The sequence below is a fragment of the Myotis daubentonii genome, chromosome 7 (assembly GCF_963259705.1).
Source record: "Myotis daubentonii chromosome 7, mMyoDau2.1, whole genome shotgun sequence".
NCBI classification, from domain to species: domain Eukaryota; kingdom Metazoa; phylum Chordata; class Mammalia; order Chiroptera; family Vespertilionidae; genus Myotis; species Myotis daubentonii.
The window spans coordinates 32,969,476-32,993,614 of NC_081846.1; the positions used below are offsets into that span (position 1 = coordinate 32,969,476).

General features: G+C 45.8%; 1 protein-coding gene across 5 annotated transcripts in view; it reads left to right on the forward strand.

Moving 5' to 3' along the window:
- The window catches only part of DGKD (diacylglycerol kinase delta), a 113,566-nt gene that overhangs the window by 62,205 nt on the left and 27,222 nt on the right, over positions 1 to 24,139 (forward strand). For 2 of the 5 annotated variants that reach the window (XM_059703577.1, XM_059703578.1), the window contains exons 4-10: positions 14,174 to 14,341; positions 18,512 to 18,616; positions 18,877 to 19,009; positions 20,304 to 20,410; positions 20,727 to 20,852; positions 20,978 to 21,080; positions 21,843 to 22,005. In XM_059703577.1, the coding sequence (XP_059559560.1) occupies positions 14,174 to 14,341; positions 18,512 to 18,616; positions 18,877 to 19,009; positions 20,304 to 20,410; positions 20,727 to 20,852; positions 20,978 to 21,080; positions 21,843 to 22,005 (905 nt within the window). Of the gene's footprint in view, positions 1 to 4,455; positions 4,659 to 14,173; positions 14,342 to 18,511; positions 18,617 to 18,876; positions 19,010 to 20,303; positions 20,411 to 20,726; positions 20,853 to 20,977; positions 21,081 to 21,842; positions 22,006 to 24,139 lie in introns of those variants that run through there. The other 3 variants (XM_059703576.1, XM_059703579.1, XM_059703580.1) reach the window with 2 other exon arrangements.

The window sequence follows — 24,139 nt, forward strand, 5'->3', positions numbered from 1 at the left end:
GTGCCTCAGCTTTCTCTTCTGTGAGTTGAGGGGCATGGTGCCTCAATTCAGATGAGGTTTTGGATGTTTAACAGAAAACACAGGTAATAGTGGTTTGAGTAAGGTAGAGGCTTGTTTTTCTATTTTTGAAAAAACCAGGGCCAGAGACCAGGCTTTCCCTCTCGGTTCCCTCATGGCAGATGCCACAGGAGATGCCACAGGGAGTCAGGGAGGAGGTAGCCCGGGACAGGAATGGCTGCCGCTGCTTCCCCCCAATGATGGCCCTAGCTGCAGAGTGGTGGGAAATGTGCTGTTAGCTAGGCCAACAGAGGCCATCAGGCACAGCAGGGTCAGTTTGGAATGAAGAAGAGGAAAATGCTTGTAGTTTTTGTCCCAGATGTTGATTTTGTAGGAAAAAAGAAAAAGATAGGTATATTTTAAAACACTTTTTTACTGTAGAAAATTTAGAAAATACAGAAAACCAGAAGGAAAAGAAAAAATAATCCCTTAACCCCACCACCTGAAAGGTCAGTTTCCAGTTTTCCAGGCTGTGTGTCTTGCCCTTTAATCAGCCTCCCTCCCTCCATCCTTTGTTAGGCAGTACTATAATGTAAAGATGCCTTCTCATACATTCCTTGTAAACCTGGGTTTCCCCTTTGGCAGTTTGTTTGTTTTCTGGCTGCATAGCATGTTGCCTGGTTTACTTAGCTCATCAATAAAGGCATGCATAAGATTGTTCCAAGGGTGGCCTCCTGGTGAGTCAGCACTTGCAGCATTTTTTCCTTGGGCCTGGGATATCTTACTGCCTAATCAGATTGACCTTTGGTGGTCAGTAAAGTGCTTGGCTGACCTTGGACTGCAGAGGTTGCTTATGAACCCCTCCCCTGCCATTCCCTCCCCTGCCCTCGCATCCCCTGCCCTCCCCTTTCTTCCCCTCCTACCAGTTACTGTAACATTACTTGGGTGTAAGCAGATCTACCATCAAACCATCCCAGAGAAAAACAGATACATTATGACAGCATGGTGGTGGCAAGATTTAAAATTGCCAAAGCCTTTCTACCCTCCTCCCTCCATCCCCATGATCCACTGTTAGGGTACTCTGAATTAGATTTCATGACCACTGGATCAATATTAGTTTGAGCTAATGACTTGGAGCACATTGCTCCCTCTGTGCAGTAGCCAAGAGGGAGATGCACTTAGTCCTTTTTGCTGGGTGTGTTTCTCTAACAAAAAGTGCACTGGCCCAGTTGTGATCATTAGATGCAGGAGGAGGCCGGCCAAAGGGGAGCACAGCGCTGGGCTCCCCGCCTTCAGGCTCTGCCTTGGAATTGCTTATTGTGTCTTAGATCTTTGTGCATTTTGCTCATAACTCCACAACTCAGCTGCAGCAACTCTCACTTCTTTTTAAAAAGGTAAAGTTCTATATTTACTGTATAATTTTCTTATGCACTAGTATTTTTATTAGGATTGCTGTTATTTGTTAATGCTTGGTTACAAAATTGCACAGGTTTTGAGTGCTCTGCCCCATCTCATCCTTTCCCATGAGACTTGTTTTTATTGTGCCTTTTTATAGAGTGTGAGGGTTTACTGCATTGCCTTATAGCAGTGATTTTCAAACCGTGAGAGAGAATTTTTAAAACGTGCAATACTGACTATTTCATCAGGGGCACTGAACTCTTTTCCCATAGATTGTCAAATAAAAAAATGACAGTGGCCAACAAAACAATATCTGCTTGGTGTGAATGAAGTATAATTATACCAATTTTTTTTTTTGGTCAGATTGGCAAAATAATATATTTTTTGGTGTGTCACAGAATTTTAGTAATTTGTGTGTCATAAGATGAAAAGGTTGAAAATCTCTGCACTATAGCAAAAACACTTGTAATGTTTTACTAATGCTAGGATTGTTTTTTATTCACCTTTATATACAAACTAGAGGCCTGGTGCACAACATTCATACACTTTGGGGGGGGCGTGTCCCTCAGTCTGGCCTGCACTCTTTATTAGTCCGGGAGCCCTTGGGGGATGTCCAACTGATGGCTTAGGCCTGCTCCCCGTGGGGAGCCGTCAGTCGGACATCCTTAGTGCTGCTGCAGAGGCAAGAGAGGCTCCCGCCACCACTGCTGCGCTCGCCAGCCATCAGCCTGGCTTGTGGCTGAGTGGCGCTCCCCCTGGGGGAGCACACTGACCACCAGGGGGCAGCTCCTGTATTGAGCGTCTGCCCCCTGGTGGTCAGTGTGCATCATAGTGACAGGTTGTTCTGCTATTCGGCCGATTTGCATATTGCCCTTTTATTATATAGGATACTAGAGACCTAGTGCATGGATTTGTGCACTGGTGGGGAGGGGGCATGGCCTGCGGGGATCTGCCCGTTGTGGGAGCACTGCTCATCCTGGTCAGCTGAGAGGCTGTGGACCTGCCCTCTGAGTGGCTGCTGGATGAGGAAATTAGTCTGAGCTGATATTTTGGGCTAATGTCTTGGGTAAAGGTGTGTTCTGTGTCCTGGAGGTACTTGGTGGAGAGCTTTGCACCCCAAAGTCACTCGGTGAATGTCCTTGATATGTGATGCCAGGTTGGTTACACCATTGGGGATGTTCAAGGCAGATGTGCTCCAAGATCCTCAGCCATCAGGACAGCCTCCCCGGGGAGTCCACGGTCACGTGCCCTCTTGCCATCCGCTATGCCAGCTCCCCATGCTCTTTCTAGAACACACCTTAGAGGGGCTGCATTAGCTGGTGGGGTCAGGCCAGAGTCTGGATTGTCTCAGGTACTTGATAGGTGCAGAGACTTGGCCTCACCCTGGGCCTGCTGGCAGCTGCTCCCGCTGTGGGATCACACTGACCACCAGGGGGCTGCTCCTGTGTTGAGCGTCTTCCCCCTGGTGGTCAGTGTGCGTAATAGCGACTGGTTAACCAGTTCTGCCATTCGGTTGCTGGGCTTTTATATATATAGATGAGTAAGTAAGTGCCATAACCCAAACAAACAAAAGGACTCCCAGGTCTTATCACTGAGATTCTAGATTTAAACACTATTATAGAGACCATGGTTCTCAAACATGGGTGGGATAGGGGGTGAGAGAGTGTGATCAGCCCACAGAGGACTTTAGTAGTCAGAGACATTTTGGGTTGTGATAACTTTGGGGTGGGGAGGATGTCCAGGATTGCTGCTCAGCAACATACAATGTTGTGGGGGACAACAGAGAATTAATTGGCCTCAAATGTCAGTAGTACAGAGATTTAAAAACCCTAACATAGACATATAGTTTTTTAGGTGTTTCCTATGAATATCAATACATATGCATTAGTTTCACAAACAGTGGGATCAATGATACACATACTAATTTGTAACTCACTTTTTAAATTTCTGTGCCTCATCATCCTTTTAACAATTGGCTATAAGGTATTCTGTTGTATGATCCAGTCATCATTTATTTCACCACTCCCCAGTTTTGGAGATTTAGGTTATTTCTAGTGTTTTGCTGTTGGAAACATGCTAGATTTTTTTGGTTTGTATTTTGCCTTCTTTGTGCCTGTTTCCTGTTTCCTACCTGATATTGGGGAAGTGCCTTCTGGGGCACCACCTCCATACCTGGTGCCCTTCCTGTGGTGGTGCCCCAGGGGCTCTCTGCCTCCACCACCCATGCTCAAGGTGGGCTCTGCTCTATCTCTGAGGTTTCCCACACATCAAACACATTGCAAGGCTTAATGAAGCACTGTTGAAATACTGAATAGATGAATAATCCCAAATAGGTTTTTCATGTTTCAGTTTTAGGTATTACTTCTTGCTTCATTTTACTTTTTGTTCCTTTTTAAAAATCTGTCTTCTGATAGATTACAAGTGATTTTTAACCTCTGGCCCAATTGGCTGTGCTGCCTGCCTGGGCGTCCTGCATTCCTGGGTGCTGGTGTCCTCAGGAAGGCTGTGAGGTGGGGCAGAGCCGGGAGGAGGGTGCTTGGCCTTGACTGTTTGCTCTGGGCCCCTGGGCAGGTCAGTTGCTGTGGTGGTGGTGACCCCATCACCACTTTGCCCCAAGAGATTGGAAGTGAGGTGCGGATTCAGGGAGGAAAGTGTTCCATCATTAGTTCATGCCTGGCTCCTCTCTGGGGCTCAGGCAGCAGGCAGAGCTGAATGCCTGGAGGTCTGGACCTGCCTTCTGGGGCTTCTTTTGCACAGGGACCTTCAGGAACTTGTTTGCGTGTGTCTATTTTTGTGTTTCGTACGGCTCTCCGTGAGGAAGTGCGTTGTCTACGCACATCCAACTGTTTTGAATAGCCTGTGTCTCAGGGGGCTTTAAGGTAGGATTTGTGTGCACCATTCCAGGATTTTGGGCAGCATCTGAACATCAGGATGTGAGTAACAGGAAGTGACAGAAATTACCGAGTGTGTCAGATGCTTATTCTCAGCCACTTTTTCAAGCCCTGCAGACCGGGGAGCTATATTTAGGAGAGCGTTTCCAGGCTTCTGGTCCTGTCCCAGTACTGTCGCTTTTCGCCTCTTCTGGTCAGCGCTGACCTGCGTGGGGCTGCTTTGTTACTCTGGCGTCTCTTCTCCTCTTTGGTGGTCCACGGGTTCTTCTTGTCCATTGATGTTAAAACTCAGTTTTTGGTTTTGCTGGACCACTCTAATTCTGATCCATTTTGAGCAGTTGGATAATGTTCTGAAAGAGAGGAAAGCAGCAGGTAAGAGTTCCAGATGATGGTGGGCAACATGGGAAGCTGTGTGGGAAAGAAGTTACACTGTAAGGATTTAAATGAAGTGAGTTGTGGGCTCAATCCCTGGTGAGAGGTGGATCAATGATTCCCTTTCATCGTAGATGTTTCTATCTCTCCCTCTTGAAAATCAATAAAAATATATTTAAAAAAATAAAATGAAGTGAGTGGAAAGAATTAATAGATTATTGGGTCGCTGGAGGGTTGACTTTTATATTTCTTATAAGAGGAAGGCTGGGATTTTTAAAGCCATCGGCTTGGTATATGACTTCACCTATATGTTAGACACAGCCTTTAGTCCCTATCTGACCAGACAGAAAGCCTGCAGGACAGGTAAGCTTTTCTGTGATGAATTCCTGTTGTCTGAGCTTTGTCACAGGAGAAATTTCACCCCTGACCTTCAAAACAAGCACGGTGGAGCCTGGAAGTCACCTGCCTAGGTGGAGTGCCCACTCCTTACTCGTACTGCTGTAGATGTGGGTGATCTTTGCCCAGTGGTGTTGGACGGTGCTTTAGGCAGGTGCTGACCAGATGCCCACATGGGTTGCTCGGTGTCCCCTAAGCCCAGGTGTCTGCTGTGGCTTCCTCGCTGCAGTAGCAGCTGGGGAGCCAACCATTTGCTCTTATGCATCGTCTTATATGCCCTGACCTGTGTTGGGCCTGATTATGGCTCCTGTTGCTAGCAGCAATAATGTTCTATCTCCTTTCCTTTGGAGTGATCTGAGGGCCAGGCACTGGTACTCATTTTGCAGGTTAAGAAGTTGAGAACTAGAGAGACAAGTCATTTGCACCAGTGACTCTGACATTTTAGTCTATGTAACTTTTGCAGTATTGCTCCTGTGCCACACACCAGTAACCCTCACTGAAGCTTATTGAGCTGACTTGTCCTTTAAGCTGCAGGACACATATCTCTGTGCTTTGAGGATCCTGAAAAAGGAGTTTCCAGGGTTCAATGTTAGCTTCCAATGGCAGCCACCCTAATGATTCATGGAAGATGGGTTATGTTGGGAGAGAAGGCTTTTTATTGGTCTCTAAAAGCTTCCTTCTGAGGGGTCCCACCAGTACCTCCCTCTTCCTCCTTTTATAAAGCATGCCCCTTACTTTCACACACTCAGCCAGCTCTATAAGATTAAGGATTCTATTCCAGGAGGAGATATTTGAGAGGCAAGTTAGGCACAGTAGTGTCTGCCATGAAATGTATGGCAGCCAGTGGTGCCTGTCTGGTGTGAAACTGCCAGAGAGTGCCTGGTGACGGTATTAACTATGGTGAGAATGCAGGTATGGAAACCAAGTTCCAGCGCTGGAGAGTTCCCCAGTTTCACCAGCAGAATCTGTCTGCAGGCATGGCTTCAGGCTGACCCATTCCCTTTTGTAATGTTAAACTATACGCTTATATAGTATAACTAGAGGCCTGGTGCATGAAATTCGTGCATGGGAGGGAGATGTCCCTCAACCGGCCTGTACCCTCTCCAATCTGGGACCACTTGGGGGATGTCCAACTGCCGGTTTAGGCCGGCACTACCCTCCCCTGCAGGCCTGGTCACCCCCAACTGCCCTCCTCTGCCAGCCTGGTTGCCCCCAACTGCCCTCCCCTGCTGGCCATCTTGTGACGATGTTGTGCAAGGGCTCGTGCTACGCCACCTAGGCTTTTATTATATAGGATAAACTATGTGAACTGTATATGTGTGTATATATACATAGACATAAATACTGTAAACTACAAATACAAGACATGCTGTATGTGTCACCAGCTCTGGCTTGGGTATTTTAGCTTATTTTTGTGCCAGAACGTTTAACATTTTAAAAATCATTAAATATTTTAGACATTCAAAAAGTAATATAATGGCCTGGCCATAGTGGTTCAGTTGGTTGAGCATCGTCCTGTGCACCAAAAGATTGCTGATTTGGTTCCGGGTCAGAGCACATACCTGGGTTTCGGGTTTGATCTCTGTTGAGGGCCTATAAGGAAGGCAACCAATCAATCATTCTCTCTCACACTGGTGGTTCTCTCTCTCTCCCTCCCTCCCTCCCTCCCTCTTCCTCTCTCTCCTTCTCCCCCTTCCTCTCTCTAAGTATGTCCTCAGGTGAGGATTAAAAAAAAAAAAAGAAGAAAGTAACATACTGAACAACTGTGTACATTTCCTGGCCTGAGAAAGAAGCATTATGGATGTGCTCAACATATATGATGAAAGGGAATCATCGATCTACCTTGTAGTCCTTTGTCATCCCTTTCCTGCCCTCCTGCCCTTCCTCCCCAGAGTTCACCCCATGCTGAGTTTGGTGTCTATCACTTGTTTGCATGTTTTTAATACTTGCTCTACTCATATATGTAGGTACAAACAATATGTAGCATTTTTTACCAGCTTCAAATTTTTGAGTAAATGGTGCAACCTGCTTTTTCCACCCAGCATTGTTTCTGAGATTTATTCATGTGGCCACATCCATCTCTAATTAAGTAGTTCAAAGTTTAAAACAACTGATTCCTGGGGAGTGGGAAGTGGGATGTGAATCTCACAGTTACAAGCGTAGCCCACATTGAGGACCACAATGCTTAATTGTTAGTGTTTATAGCTTATGTATACAGTGTCCTACTGTTGACTTGGGTTTCCCCAGTTTCACACTATAAACAGCACTACTGTGAAGTCATACTTGTCTTCCTGGGCACTTGGGCACAAGTTTCTCTGGAGTGTGTTTCTGAGGGTAGAATTGCCAGGTGTGTACGTCTTCTGCTTGATGAAATATTATCAGATTGCTCTTCTAAACGTCACTTTTTAAACTACTGGCAGCAGTGGTAATTTATGAGGGATCTCCTTTCTTGTTTTAATGTAGCCAAGCTGCTGGCAAGGTGAAGAGCTCATGGGTGAGATGACCTTCTGGTAAGACACCTCAGCATGTCCGAAATGGAACTACTGGTCCCCACCCCACAACTGCAGAGCCTGTTCACAGCTTTCTGTCCCAGATATTGGCTCCTTTTCCAGCTGTTCAGGTGTTGCTGTTGGCTCCTCTGCCTCACAGCCAGCCAGCCAGCTGTCTGTCCGTCCGTCCATCCATCCATCCATCCATCCAGTCAGTCTGTCAGGAGATCCTGTTGCCCTCAGCATACTTCAGAATGCACCTTCCCTTTATCTCTTGATGGGATCTCTGAGCTCCTTCCAAAGGGTTTCCTGACTTCTGTTCTGGCCCTTACACTCAGTTTTCAATAAAGCAGCCAGAATGGATGTTTTTAAACCTACGTCAGATGCCAGACTTCTGCTCAAAAGCTCTGTGGTTCCCATTCCACTCCGGAGTAAAAGCCCAAGTTCCTACAGATACCGGCATGGCTCTCTGTGTCCCGTTGTTTCTCCAGGCTCTCTCCTGCTCCAGGCCTTTGCTCACCTCTTCCTGCCGTGCCCTTTCAGCCTTTTCCAGTGAGGCCTACCTTGGCTCCAACCTTGTTTTTCTGATCTTTTTTCTATAGACTTATCACCAGCTACTATTCCATACTGTATAATTTCTGTTTGTTTTTTTGTTAATCCTCATCTGAGGATATTTTTCCATTGGTTTTTAGAGAGAGAGGAAGGGAGAGGGAGGGAGAGACAGAGAGAAACATCGATGTGAGAGAGACACATTGATTGGTTGCCTCCTGCACGCATCCCGACCAGGGCTGGGGAGCCTGCAACAAAGGTATGTGCCCTTGGCCGGAATCAAACCCAGAACACTTCAGTTCACAGGCTGGTGCTCTATCCACTGAGCCAGACTGTCTAGGGCTATAGTTTATTTCTTTATTATGTTATTTATTCCCTGTCTGCATTTGAGCAGGGATCTTGTCTGTTTAAATGAATTTATTTCTTAGAAAAAAGGAAGAATTTGGAGCTTGAGGCCCCCTAGCTGGGTTGGGGTGGAGAGTAGTCCGCCTGAGGACATGTCTAGGTATGTGAGAGGGGCCCCTGATGGTTCTGTCTGTTGGGCAGTGGGATCTATGGGTCTGGAGCTGGGGAGGCAGCTTGTCTTGGTGGCATTTCTGGTAGTTTCCGGAGTGCACCTGCTGTCGATGGGGTTCACCCACCAAAGAAGCACAGTGCTGTGTGAGGCAGGACCTGTGGTTCACGACTGGTGTGAAGCACAGCCTGACTGATTTCTCAGGCACTGCTGGTGTAGAAACGAGGCCTGCTATTTCCGGGGCTCTGCCCTTCACACGCCGGCGGCAGCACCATGGCCCTCCTGTGTACTCGGGCACAGGCATATGCAGAGGATGTGGTTTTCTTTGGGAATGTGTGCCAAAGGTGTGTCGCATAATGTTTCCTTGGCAAGTCAGATGTTTCATGAGCTTGCACTGCCTACAAATAGGGACTTTAATAAGATAAGATTACACTTTTAATTTGTGCTGAGAACACAGATGTCCTTGTCCTTAAGAAAGATGGCATTGTTCTAGAGTTACTCCCAGTTTTCCCACCTTAAACATGTTAGATGTTAGAAAATGTTGATTGGGGTTACTTATTTTTGGTGTATAGGATGATGTTCCAACCGAGCCACCTGACCAGGGCGTGGTTGCTTATTTTTAATTAAACCTTTTATTTGGAGAGCAATGTAGATTTACACGGAATTGAAATAATACAGAGATCCTTTGTGTCCTTCACCCAGTTTCCCCAGGAGTAAGGTCTTGCAAAGCTATAGCAAAACTTCACAACCAGGATGTTGACATAGACACAGTTAAGATCCAGAAGATCTTCATCTCCACCGGGATCCTCTGGTTTCCTTAATAGCCACACCCCCCTTAACCCTCCGCAACCACTAATCTGTCATTTCTATACTTTTGTCATCTCAAAAGTGTTCATGGGATCCCACAGTATGTAACCTTTAGGGACCCGCACTTTTCACTCAGGGACGCTGCTGTGGGTGGGTGGGGGTAGGGGGTCAGCAGTCAGGCCTGGAGCCAACCTGCTTGGTGTCTGGCCTCCTACTTCATTAGCTATGGGACTTTGGGCAGGTGACTCAGTGGGCCTCAGTGTTCTCTCGATAGCTACTTCATTAGGTTGTAGAGAAGATGAAACAAGCAAATACCTATAAACACCTAGACATTTCCCTGGACTACTAAGAGCCCCACCATGGTAGCTGCACTGTCATTTGGCACCTTCTTTGTCATACCAGCTAGTGTCTTTATAATTCAGGAGTCCACCTTCTCATCGAATTAAACATCACATCTGTATTCTTCCAGCATGTCTCCTTTTTCTCCTTGATTTCTGAAAGAAATCAAGGCTTAATAATCTTGGCTAATTCTCCCCAGGACCTTGGAAGATATTTGTCTGGCTTTAGTGTCATAGACTCATTTGGAGCCTCCAGATATTTTGTATTTCCTGGAAGTTCATTTTTTGGAAGCAAAAGTTCTTGTTTCAAATAGAACTTTTAAAGTTCTTTTTTTGGTATTTAGCATGTAATTCTAAACTTAAGAATATAAGAATGTGATATGGCTGTATAGTATTCCACTATAGCAGCGGTTCTCAACCTGTGGGTTGTGACCCCTTTGGGGGGTCGAACGACCCTTTCACAGGGGTCGCCTAAGACCATTGGAAAACACATATATAATTACATATTGTTTTTGTGATTAATCACTGTGCTTTAATTATGTTCAATTTGTAACAATGAAATTGGGGGTCACCACAACATGAGGAACTGTATTTTTAAAAAATATATATTTTATTCATTTTTTACAGAGAGGAAAGGAGAGGGATAGAGAGTTGGAAACATCGATGAGAGAGAAACATCGATCAGCTGCCCTCCTGCACACCTCCCACTGGGGATGTGCCCGCAACCAAGGTACATGCCCTTGGCCGGAATCGAACCCGGGACCCTTCAGTCTGCAGGCTGACGCTCTACCCACTGAGCCAAACCGGTCAGGGCGAGGAACTGTGTTAAAGGGTCTCGGCATTAGGAAGGTTGAGAACCACTGCACTATAGGAATGCTCCATAATTTATGCACCAGTTGCCTACAGATCTTTTTTTTTTTTTTTTTTTTTAATTCTCACCCTCGATGATATGCTTTCCTTGATTTTAGAGAGAGAGGAAGGGAGAGGGAGAGAGAAACACCGATTGGTGGCCTCCTGTACACACCCTGACCGGGGACCAAACCTGAAATTTGGGTATGTGCCCTGAAATTTGGGTATGTGCCCTGATTGGAAATGAAACCCATAACCATTCGGTGTATAGGACGATGCTCCAACCAATTGAACTACACTGGCCAGGGCATACCGGTTTTATCTTGATCAATATTTGAGTCATTTCCAATCTTTTATTTTTACTATGAATATTGCCATGAAAAACTGTGTATATATATTGTATGTCACTTCGCATGAGGCATATTTGTAGGGTAAATTTATAGAAGCACTGTTGATAAAGATTTGTATTTTATTTATTTATTTATTTATTTATTTTCAATTAAATCTTTATTGTTCAGATTATTACATTTGTTCCTCTTTTTTCCCCCCCATAACTCCCCTCCTCCCAGTTCCCGCCCCACCCTCCGCCCTCACTCCCCACCCACTGTCCTCATCCATATGTGCACGATTTTTGTCCAGTCTCTTCCCGAATCTCCCACACCCCTTTCCCCCCAAAAAATAGTCAGTCCATTCCCTTTCTATGTCCCTGATTCTATTATAATCACCAGTTCATTCTGTTCATCAGATTATTTATTCACTTGATTCTTAGATTCACTTGTTGATAGATGCATATTTGTTGTTCATAATTTGTATCTTTACCTTTTTCTTCTTCTTCCTCTTCTTAAAGGATACCTTTCAGCATTTCATATAATCCTGGTTTGGTGGTGATGAACTCCTTTAGCTTTTCCTTATCTGTGAAGCTCTTTATCTGACCTTCAATTCTGAATGATAGCTTTGCTGGATAAAGTAATCTTGGTTGTAGGTTCTTGGTATTCATCACTTTGAATATTTCTTGCCATTCCCTTCTGGCCTGCAAAGTTTCTGTTGAGAAATCAGCTGACAGTCGTATGGGTATTCCCTTGTAGGTAACTGGGTTTCTTTCTCTTGCTGCTTTTAAGATTCTCTCTTTATCTTTTGCTCTTGGCATTTTAATGATGATGTGTCTTGGTGTGGTCCTCTTTGGATTCCTTTTGTTTGGGGTTCTCCGCGCTTCTTGGACCTGTAAGTCCATTTCTTTCACCAGGTGGGGGAAGTTTTCTGTCAATATTTCTTCAAATAGGTTTTCAATATCTTGGTCTCTCTCATCTTCTGGCACCCCTATAATTCTGATGTTGGTACGCTTGAAGCTGTCCCAGAGGCTCCTTACATTATCCTCCCATTTTTGGATTCTTTTTTCATTTTGCTTTTCCTGTTGGGTGTTTTTTGCTTCCTTGCATTTCAAATCATTGACTTGATTCTTGCGCTCCTCTGGTCTGCTGTCGGGAGTCTGTATAATATTGGTTATTTCAGTCCGTGTATGCTTAATTTCTAGTTGGTTCCCCAATATAGCATCGAGGGTCTCATTAGTTTTTGTGTAGATCTCATTAAGTTTATCGACGGCTTCTAAACAGTTCTTGAGAGACCTTAAAAGTGTGGTTCTGAACTCTATATCTTCCATTGACAATTTTGTCCTGTTTCTTTGTCTCCGCATTTTGTTATGCTTCCTTGGTGTACCCCCTAGTGGTCTTTGTTCGAAGTCTTATAGTTAAATCTTGATTGTTGTAGCTAATTCCAGGGAGGGTTTGACCTCCAGGCCAAGTGGCTATGAGAATCAGCTGTGTCAGCAGTGAGAGAACTTCTGTCCTCTAGGGAGGTGCTAATCTAGCCTTTGCCTGAGGCTATCCGGCAAATGCCTCTGTGCAGGGCTTGGGCAGGGCGGGTCGCACAGGATCAACAGGGTGGGCCGGAGAGAGCAGTTATGGCGGCTCTCAGTCCTGTCCCCAGGGGCTCTGCCTCTCTGAGTCCCAGCACCCGCTGCAAAGCTCGGAGAGAAATCTGCACTCGCTCTGACCGAAGCCAGACTGTCCCGCTTCTCCCGTTTGAGTCTGGGTCCCTAAAGACTCGCCTGTATCTGGAGCTCAGAGTCTGCGAGTCCCTCCCGATTGAAAACAACAACCGCGCCCTCCGCCGCCAGCCCGCTCCACGCACTCCGCACCTCAGAATTTGACTTCAGCATTGCGCCTCCTCTGAGTGTCCGTATGCGTTTCTCTTTCCTCCTAGTTGTAGGACTTCCACTCAGCCAGCGTTCCTGTGGTTCTGGGTGATGTCCCTTCCGTCTTTTAGTTTTGCTTTTGAAGTGGTTGTTCAAAGCAGCAAACTCCGGCGTTAACCTATGCCACCATCTTGGTTCTCCCAAGATTTGTATTTTAAAGTTCGCTAGATTTCACCCTGTGTTCTCCATAGGAGGTGTATTAATTCATGCCCCCAATATAGCAGGTTACCAGACTAGTCTCTCTCTGGGAGATTAAAAAAAAAGGTGTCTTGCCCCAGCTGGTTTGGCTCAGTGAATAGAGAGCATCTGCCTGTGAACTGAAGGGTCCCGGGTTCCATTCTGGTCAAGGGTACATGCCTGGGTTGCAGGCTTGATCACCAGTAGCGGGTGTGCAGGAAGCGGCCGATCAATGGTTCTCTGTTATCATTGATGTTTCTATCTCTCTCTCCTCTCTTCCTCTCTGAAATCAATAAAAATATATTTAAAGAAGAAAAAAAAAGTGTCTCATAATTTTAATTTGCATTTATTTTGTAAGATTGAGCATTTCTCATGTATTCAAGATCCATTTCTAACACTTTAATATTTAATTTCTAACATTAAAAAAATAGCTCTGCCAGTCTCTCATATTCATTTATACTTCTGTCTTCTTTTGCTTCAGCATAGTAGAATTCATGTTACTGCGGTAGCCGTGGTGGGTCATTCTCGTCCTGTACTAATCTGAATATCACTGTGTTTCAATGTGTCCACTTCACAGTGCTGAGTGTTTGGGTGTGTGCAGTGCAGGCCTGTGAAGAGTAGTGCTGCTGTGTCTTGATGAGGATGGCACATTTGTATTGCTGTTGTGTATGTGGATGGAGTTCCCGAGCCATGGGGTGAATATAAAGCCAGCTTTACTGGTTTCCACAGTAATTGCAACAAAGCGCCTTCCCACCAGCATGTGAGAGTTCAGGGTGTTCCGCATCCTCACCAATCCTGGATATCTGTCTTGTTAGTGTTGCCACCTTGTAAACATGCCGGGGTTTTAATTTTCATTTTCCAGATGACTTGTGAAGTGGAGCACCTTTCCATGTGCCTTTCTGGCCATTTGTGAAACAACTGTGATGAAATAATGGTTCAAGTTTTTGTTCATTTTTTTCTTAGTTGGTCTGCTTTTTTTCTTACTGATTTTTAAATGCTTTTACATCAGGATTCCAGCAGGAGTAAGAATTAAAGTCCACTAACTGCTCTTCTAGCTTGCCTCAGGGAATTATGTGAGAAATGCTTTTTTACCATTTCTCTCTTTCCCCTTCCTCTCTGTTTCCCTCTGTCTCTTGTCCTTCTAGCTTCAAGGCCTGGGGTGTGCTTTCTCTCCAGCTTGTGGGTTTCCATGTAGCTGTCTTGCTCTGTGGTACTACTCTGCTCCTTCCCTTGGTATCAAGTCTGCTTATTCCAGCCATGGACCCTGGCCCGCTGAGTCTGGGATGTCACTGACTTGTCCTGTCACATTCACGGTATTACCCTGGTTTTAATTTGCATTTAAATTTTAAGTTGATTTAGTTATGTGAGCCATTTTTTTACGTTACAACTTTGCTTGAAAAATATAGACCAAAAACATTCTTTGGTCTGCAAAGCTTTTCCTGTGTGAAAGCTCAACTTTAGGGATAGTCCTAGCTTTCTCGTACCATCTTTAGTTTCTAGGAGTTATGGTATTGGCTGCAGTCCAAACGAAGGGACACTCTTATTATTCCTTAGAGTGTCTCCTCTAAATCCTGCCTTCTTTTGGTGATGTGGTGAGCAGCCAGGAGGGAATCACCTGAAGGTCTCTTCCAGCACCTGCTTCTCTCCTGGGTCCTGTCCTGGCTGCTCTGTTCCCAAATCAAGAGACTGAATAGGGAGCCCTGCCCAAGACATCTCTCTTAGAAAGCCTCTCACTTCCCTTTCCTTCCGAGGAGGCCCTCCCAGCCTCACCTGTCTCACTCTCAGTCCTGGGTATCTGAGGTGTGCAGACTGCTCCCTGGTGTCTGGGAGGCTTCTCATGAGCTGGAAGGCGATTGGGGATAAGGAGAGGAGTCATGCCTGGTCCGTGGGTGGCTAAGAAGCATGAATTCTGTCTCAGGTGGCAGAGTGTGACCAGACAGAGGCAGAGACTGATTTTTGTGTGTGTGTGTGAATCCTCTCCTGAGGATATTTTTTCCATTGCTTTTCAGAGAGTGTAGAGGAGGAGGGGGACGGGGAGCGGGGGAGGGAGAGAGAGAGAAACAGAGAAACATCAATGTGAGAGACACATCGACTGGTGACCTTCCACACACACCCTGCTGAGACTGATTTTTATTCAGTGGGTAGGAGTCTTCTCTGATGATTCTCATAATCTGGGAGGTGGACTCTTGGCCCCAGAATGGCCTCAGAAAGGTGGCTCCACAGGGAAGAGCCTGAAATAGCACTGAGAGTGACAGTGGGACGCGCTTACATGCTTACATGTGAGTACTGTTCTCAGCACTTCCGGGTTCCCGCCTAGAACCTCACAACAGCCTGGTATGTGTCCTCACCATTAGTAGCCCCAGTTTTCAGATGAGCAGATGGAGGCACAGGGAAGGGAAGCACCTGTTCCAAGTTGCACAGCTTGTGAGGGCTTTGGACTCAGGATGTGTCCTGAACACTGTGTGTTGGGTCCCATGCTTGGTTCTGTCCACATTTGGTTCCATTTAATCTCATAACAGCCCTGTCAGTTAGCTTTTATCACCCCCCCATTTCCAGAAGAGAAAATAAGACAGTCTTCCCACGTTTCCTAGCCAGTCAGTGGCCAGGTCTGAGGCTTCCAACAGGCACAAGTGTTTCTTGAAATAGCTGAAAACCAGGTTCTTAGACATTTATCTGTTGGTCAGTGTTTACTCCCTGTAAATAACTACACAGATTGAGGAAATGACATCATTTATCATTTGTTCCATTAAGTCACCATCTTTAAACATAACAGTTTGTCTGTAACTTGCTGTCCAGTGGTGCTAGTGCCCACGAAGCTATTCCAGTAACCCCCCTCCTTCCTTAGGCATGTGGGCGAGGGAGGGCCCAAAGGTCCACCTGCTCCGACCACAGAGCTGAGTTCTGGAATAACATGCACACTTGATCTTGTACAGGTTGTCACGGGAGTAGTGGAAACAAGGCTTAAAATAGAACAGGACATGAAAAATCTCATTGTTCTCTTCTGTAAATAACCCCCAATAAAATCCCCAAGTTATGCAAAATAAATTGTATTATCTTTTTGAAATTGTATTTATTATACTGATAAAAATGTTCAAATATTAAAACTTACCCCAGAGTGAATAAAAAGAAGTGTTTGCTGAGATTTTATAGTTACTGATGAAAAGTCCTTAAGCACTGACCCAAGGCCTTGTCTATTGCCCAGCTGTCTTATGGCCTTTTCTGACCACCCTCCAAAGCACCCATCAGCCCCATTCCCATGATCTGCTTTGTCCTCATGGCACATGTCAGTTTCTGAAATGTCCTTTTTGCCTGGGGTGAGTTCTTTGGGAGCAGGAACCTTGGCTTGTCATGGTCTTTGAGACACTCAGCAGGTGTTTGCTGGCTGGATGGGTAGGCTCAGTGCTGGGATATAGGCTATATGTGGTGCTTTTGAAGCTTCAGAGACAGTGGCTCCCCCCCCCCCCCCCACCACCACCACCACCACTCTGGAGGGCACTCACTTCTCCAGTCTTCTGTTTTCTGTCTTTCAGGCTCCCTTCACCTTCCTCTAGCTTCGCCTCTTTCTACACCCAGCCTGGCCCCCTTCGTGTAGTTATCCCAGTTACCCTGGTTACCTAAAAGAATGAACAGTACCCTGCATCTGTGACTCACTTCTGATTATCCTCTTCTCTGGTTAAGCTTTGTGGGTAGTTTATGGAAATCACAGAAGAGATAATCTACAAAACAGCAGAAATCCAGAAGTTAAATAACATACTTCATTGGTGAGTCCCTGGGAAAGCTGCCATTTCTCTAATACTGCAGATGGGAATGCAGAATGGCACAGCCCCTGCAGAGGGGAATTTGGCAATAGCTACAAAATTACATATGCATTTACTCTGTCACCACAATACACTGGTACATATGAAAAGATCTGTTTAAAGGCTGTGCATTTCGGCACTTTTGACATGCCAGAGGCTTTTCAACAACATAATACCCATTACCATTAATAGGGTACGGGTTGAACAGACTGGGTACAGCTACAAGAAAGACCAAGGAAACACTGCATACTGCTAAGGAGTGAGGGCGGGGTCTTATACTCAGAGGGAAAAGCAGAGGAGGAGAAGAGCGTCTGTGGTGTGCTACTGCTTCTAAAGAGAATTGTGCTAATACATGTATTAGCAAATACCTTACACATGGAATGATAAACCGTAGTTTCGTTTATTTATTTTTAGGGCTCCTTTGGCATAGGGAGGGAACCAGGATGGAAGGAACAGATACACAGCTAGACTTTTGAATGTACTGTATTTTGTGGATTTGACTTTGGAACCATGTAGATACTTTACATCATTATAAAACAAAATTAAGTGAAAGGCTATAACTTTAAAAAATTTTAATAGACATGTCCAGTTTTTCTTTTCCCACCCTTTTTTAAAAATAATTTTTTAAAACTATATTTTCATTTATTTCAGAGAGGAAGGGAGAAGGGGGAGAGAGAGAAAAACATCAATGATAAGAGAGAATCATTGATTGGCTGCCTCCTCCATGCCCCATACTGGGGATCGAGCCCACAAACTGGGCATGCGCCCTTGACCGGAATTGAACCTGGGACCCTTCAGTCCATAAGCTGACATCTATCGGCCAAACCAGCTAGGGCCAGTTTTTCTCTATAAAGTTTATATGCTGTTTACCTCCTGTCAGTACTTCAGGAGAACTCTTCCCCCCAACACCCCATATCTTTGAAAACACTGGATTATCATCTTTTAAAACTTTGCCAATCTATTAGGTGAAAATAATTTGTTATTTTCATTTGCATCCCCTGATGGCTAGAGTGGTTAATTAAGCATCTTTTCATTTGTTTATTAGCCATTTTGTATTTCTTCTGTGAAATGTAAATTTATAGCCTTTTTTCTGTAAGAAAGATTTATTCTGTTGGTGTATAAAGACTTTTTTATATGTTGTGGATATAATTTCTAGTTGTTGATTATTACCAGGTTCAGTTATGTTGCTCAGGCCCTGCATGCAGTAGCTGGCTGTTATTCCATTGTCATGTATTAAAAGGTTTTGTGTGAGAACACTTACATGTGGTACATGTGAAATGCCCACCCTGTTCTTTGAGTAACTTGGACCAGACTGTCCCTGAACTATGTCAGTGCAGGATGTCACCCCATGAGCGATTTAGAACAATAACAGCTGTTTCTATTCCTTTAAAAATTTTTTCCTATGGCTTATTACTGTGCCTGAGTAGTAAGTAGATCATAAGTGTCCACTTAAGTTGATTTTTAGTGAATGTATAACCTAAATATGATTGTCTTTTGGTTTGAGATTGTTCTTGTTTTTTAGTGATTCATGATAACCATTTTTATGCTCTGTTCAATTGAGTATTTGAATGAAGCAGTTATTTTTCACTAAAATATATATGGTAAAAGTAGGTTTTTAAGATGTTTTTATAGTTGTTAGCATTTGTATTTTGTTCATAGATTTGTTGAATATGTTCCTTTCTTTAGGTTATCACTCCATGTAGGAAACTCATCCTGTGTGCTGACAACAGGAAAGAAATGGAAGATTGGATCGCAGCGCTGAAGACTGTCCAGAACAGGGAGCATTTTGAGGTAGAAAGAAACTCTTCTTGTTGCCCTTTCCTTAGTTTGCTGCCGTCTGGGTGTCTCTCATGTGTGGGTCGTACAGCTCTGGACTTGCGTTCTCAGCATGGTCCTTGTAAACTAAGGTCGCCCCATCGTACTGCGACCCTGTCTTCTATAACCTTCCTCCTCTCCTCCTCTGGATACTTTATTGATTCCTGTTTAAGTTACCACATTTAAGAATGTCAGAGGTTCACCTTCTCTTTGCTGCCTTTATTTTCTTCTTCCAGCCGACTCAGTACAGCATGGACCACTTCTCAGGGATGCACAATTGGTACGCCTGTTCCCACGCGAGGCCGACCTATTGCAACGTGTGCCGCGAGGCTCTATCTGGGGTCACGTCCCATGGACTGTCCTGTGAAGGTGTGGACGATGTGTTATCTGCTGGGAAAGGTGGTCTGACGCTGAGGTCCAAATGTAGTCACCCCACATCGTCAGGAGTGAAGTGATTGCTGTGACCCCATGCTTATTTATTGTGCCTACTGAGGAGTCTTTGATAAGTTCTTTTTTATAGTAATGGATCAAAGGCAAGAAGGGAGGCAGTAATAAGGAGACATGGAGAAGAAAGTAGAGGCCACGGAGGGAAAGAGTTGAAACTGTCAGCCCCAGTGTATTTAAACCCCCTCTTGGGGTGAATTGGGCTGTGGATAAATGGATTGAAAGTTGTCTTCTAGATCTAGAGGGCAGGGTTCCAGTGTTTGGGCAGGATCAGAGAAAGGCAAACTGTCTTCCTCGGGCCAGATCCCACCTGTCCCCTGTTTCTATGCAGCTTGCGAGATTAAAAAGGGTTTTACATTTTAAAAAGAATGTTTTTACTGATTTTAGAGAGGAAGGGAGAGGGATAGAGAAATAGAAACATTGATGAGAGAGAAACATAATTTGTCCACCTCTCACATGCCCCTCACTAGGAATCCAGCCGGCAACTCGGGCATCTTCCCTGACTAGGAATCGAACCCACAGTCTCTTGGTTTGTGGGTCGACATTCAACCAGCTGAGCCACCACTGACTGGGCTGGTTTTACATTTTTATTTTTATTATTATTATTTTTAAATATATATTTTATTGATATTTTACAGAGAGGAAGAGAGAGGGATAGAAAGTTAGAAACATCAATGAGAGAGAAACATCGATCAGCGGCCTCCTGCACACCTCCCACTGGGGATGTGCCCGCAACCAAGGTACATGCCCTTGACCGTAATTGAACCTGGGACCTTTTAGTCCGCAGGCCGACGCTCTATCCACTGAGCCAAACCGGTTAGGGCTGGTTTTACATTTTTAAATGGTTGGAAAAAGTCAAAAGAAGATGACTGTTTTGTGACGCAGAAAGTCATGAAATGGACATTTCAGTGTCCATATGTGAAGCATGGTTCATGGCGGTCCTTGGGCTGCAGGGGCAGGGTGAGCAGTTGGGATAGAGACTGAACTGGTTACTCTCTGGCCCTTTCCAGAAGGTCTGCTGACTCCTGGCTATACTGGGTGTCTAGTCTCACCAAGATCAGTCCCTACCTATGTCCCAGTAGTTAGTTCATAACACAGGGAGTGCTGTTTGTTCCAACTGTCCAGGAGGCTTGAGCAGTTCCACTGGACCAACTCCTCAAGCACAGGAAGCAGCTGCCATGAATGAGGCTTGAAGGTTCATGTATTCATTCTCTCACAGTGTGCAAGTTCAAGGCCCACAAACGCTGTGCTGTGCGTGCAACCAATAACTGCAAGTGGACCACACTGGCCTCCATCGGGAAGGACATCATTGAGGATGAGGACGGGGTACGCAAAGGGACACTGGTCAAACTATTGTGGCTCTCCTCTCCCTCAGTTCTCTTCCTTGAGGTTTTGAGTTGCTCCCACTCTGCATTTGGGGGTTCACTGTGGGCTTTTGTGCTGCCGAGTTCTGTTCAGTCCCTGTGAGTCATGCTGTGCCCGGGGTAGGAGTGTGGGTGGGACAACCCTGTTCTCCCTCTGCTTGTGGTGAGAAAAGTGTCTTGCTTGAAGTCATTTTGGAGCACCTTTGCCCAAGGTCTTCTGTGCCCCTGTGTGGGGTGCTGGGACATGTCCCTAGTGCATGTCTCTGCTTGGTCTGCAGATTGCCATGCCTCACCAGTGGCTGGAAGGAAATCTACCTGTGAGTGCCAAGTGCACGGTGTGTGACAAGACCTGTGGCAGCGTGCTGCGTCTGCAGGACTGGCGCTGCCTGTGGTGCAAGGCCATGGTGAGTGAGCGCAGCCCTCCTGAATCCTGTCAGTTCCTCAGTGGGAACAGCCCATTCCTCCTGCAACTGTAGGCCGTATTTGAAGGAGGCTGTGACCCCTTGTGATGCATGGATTCTTGTTCCAGGTACACACGGCGTGTAAGGAATCCTTAGTGACCAAGTGCCCGCTGGGCCTGTGTAAAGTGTCGGTCATCCCTCCCACAGCTCTCAACAGCATTGATTCCGATGGTGGGTACAAGGCTCTCTCCTGGCCTATCCCGTTCCTCATGCTCTCCCTCATGCATTCTCCTTCCTCACTCTAAAAGGCTCTGTTGGTGATTTTGAGATATGGTAGGGAAGAGGTCAGACCCAGCCATCAGGGGAGAGGACTTATGTACAAAGGTGGTAAATGGTGTCCTGATGGCCACTGGGCAGGCTTAGAACTCAAGGCTGGTACCTTGGTTAAAGGTGATGGATCCAGTAGGCTGTGAGTAGACACCAAGTCAAAGACTTGTGTCTGTCTCTGCTGTGAGCCATTGAAATCATGTGTTACGTCAGCTGGTCTCCATCTAGCAGCAGGTATTAAGTAGCACGTGATTCCATGCTGTTGGCACTTGTCCAGAGCATGTTTGATGATGCATATTAGTAAGTCAAGCATGGCAAACCCTCTGGCCACGAGTTTGACATGCTTGTAGTAGTGTTTGTTGGGAAGGTGGGAAACTGGGGCCTATATCCGGGAGGAAATCAGCTCTTCAGAATAAGAGCAAGAGTGAAAGAGCTGGGCGGTGCCCCTTTCTGAAATTTAGAATCCTTGTAAATATGAAGTCAGACTGGATGGGCACTCACTCTCTTCTGTAGGGATAGTGGCGATGTGGAAATATGCTGATTAACTCTTGCTGGTTCTGTGTAAGTTACAGGGCCCTCTGGTGATTACTTCTTACAGGATCAGGCATGCCCATCTGTCTTTCATGGCTTTTAGTCTTCCTCTGCCCTTTTCCATTCTCAATCCAGGCTTCTGGAAGGCCACATGTCCTCCGTCCTGCACAAGCCCCTTGTTAGTCTTCGTCAATTCAAAAAGTGGGGACAACCAGGGTGTGAAGTTCCTCAGAAGATTCAAACAGCTGCTGAACCCTGCCCAGGTTTTTGACCTGATGAACGGAGGGCCACACCTTGGGTAAGCTTGTAAAATAGATCTTTCTTGGAGTTTAAACATTTTTTGAAGATAATGCATGTTTATTATTAAGAGATTCAAACATACATTTTTAAATAGGAAATAAAGGCCGTGTTTCTTGAATCACCCCCTCGTTCCCCAAATTCTACTCGCAGAGGTACCCACTCAATAGTTAATAGAGTTGGGTGTCCTTCCAATTTTCAAATGTGTATTTCAGGCGTGCATACACACTTTTGAACTGAATGTGGTGCATTGTTGCCTGGCATTGTGCAGTATACTGTTTAAGGGTGTCAGCATGCAATAGTGTGGGCGTTTTCTGATGTCAGTGGTTATAGACTTGCTTTGTGGCTTTCAGTGGCTGCTTAGTATTGGGGAGGCTTTCCTCCAAGGAGGTCAAACAAGAGAGTTTTCATTTTGGAGGCACAAGAAGATGCTCACCTTGCAGGTGCAGTGACACATGCAGACGTGCGAGGGCCCAAGTAGCTGGAGAGCTGATGTGTCTTCTTCCTAGTTTTGTGCATACTCTAGGTTTGTAAAAACATTTGCTTCTGTGAATTTTGTCGTTTGAACTAACTCCTTCCTCATTTGGAAGCAGCAGTTCAAGGTCGGCGCTCTAAGCCTCCTAGCTTGTGAGGGGATGGATCATCCAGGGTATTTGTAGTGGGAAGTGCTTGGGGGCCTGTTCTCTGGTTTGTGTTTTCTGGGAGGGTGCTGTGTTTGGAGCAGGGGCTGATGTAACAGGAACTTCGGGGGCGGGGAGAGGATGTGCACATACCCCCAGGGCCTGATGTGGGGGTGTTCCCATGACAGCAGCTGCTGGAGAAAAGTCCCATGGCAACTTTCTAGCCTGCTCCCTCCAGGCAGCACTCCCGAGATGTAGATAGGTGGACTCAGTTAACTGAATGACGCAGGAGCATATCCACCGCTGGGTTTAGAAAGGAATCTTTTTAGTTAAAAAATGGGGCCAGTGCTCTGGCCGGGTGGCTCAGTCGATTGGAGCATTGTCCCATACACCAAAAAAGGTTGTGGGTTCAATCCCCGGTCAGGGAACATACCTAGGTTTTGGGTTTGATCCCTGGTTGGGGTGCATATGGGAGGCAACCTATTGATGTTTCTCTCTTTCTCTCTCTCTGAAAGCAGTAGACATATCCTCAGGTGAGGATTAAAAAATGGGGGGGGGGGGCGGGGCAGTGAAGGGATCAGACAGCCCTTGTCCTGATATACTAAACAGGTTCACTCAGCGAGGCACCGAGAGTGTTGGACGAATGCTGTTGAATGGCTTTGGACAGGGAACTTGAGAAGAACCAAATATTCCTTGGCTGCATGCAGACCCGTGTTTGGGGTGGTGTTGTGTAGGAGACGGGGCCCCACAAAGGCACAGGGGCAGTTGGTTTAGTAAACTCTTATTTCTGGGAAGCAGCTTCCATCTCACACTTTATAAATAAACTTAGGCACACTGTTTCATTTTCTTGATTTCTGCCCTTGATGTGTCACCTGTCCATGGAGAGCAGGAGGCCTGGGAGAGGTCAGTGTTCTCAGAGAAGCACCCCGACAGTCAGAGGCAGCCTTGCTGCTTCAGAACCTCACCTGTGTTTATTCCCTAAGTCACGTGCATCCCTCATTCCCTTTTGTCTTTCCAGGACGTCCTCTGGCTCAGATTCAGCTAGATGGAAGGCCTACTCAGGTGGGCCCCTGCCTGCCGGGAGTGCAGCACATGGACACATAGTCAAGGTTACATGACAGCGTGTCTGTCACCATGACAGGGAGGCATGCAGATTCTGTGGGAACCCACAGGAGGAGTTTATAAATCAAATTGGGGTTTCTCAGTTTCTCCCTGAGCCAGTGTTTGAGGAGAATTGGTGTCATGGGGGGAGGGAGGTTTGGAGCCTGTTGGGCAGAAGGTACTGTGTGTGCCAAGAGGTGAGAAGACAGTGGGATGTCAGCTGCTGTCTAGGGAGGGTTGTGGGTGCTGGCCGAGAGGTTGGAACCTTTCCTGTAAACAAGTGGCAACTAGTTAAAGTGAGACACTGGACACGACTTGTTTTGGGAAGATCATACTGGTAGCAGTCAGAGGTATTCGCAGGAGACGTGAGCTAGGAAGAAGGCTCTTGTAGTGATTATGAGAGAAGTAATGGTG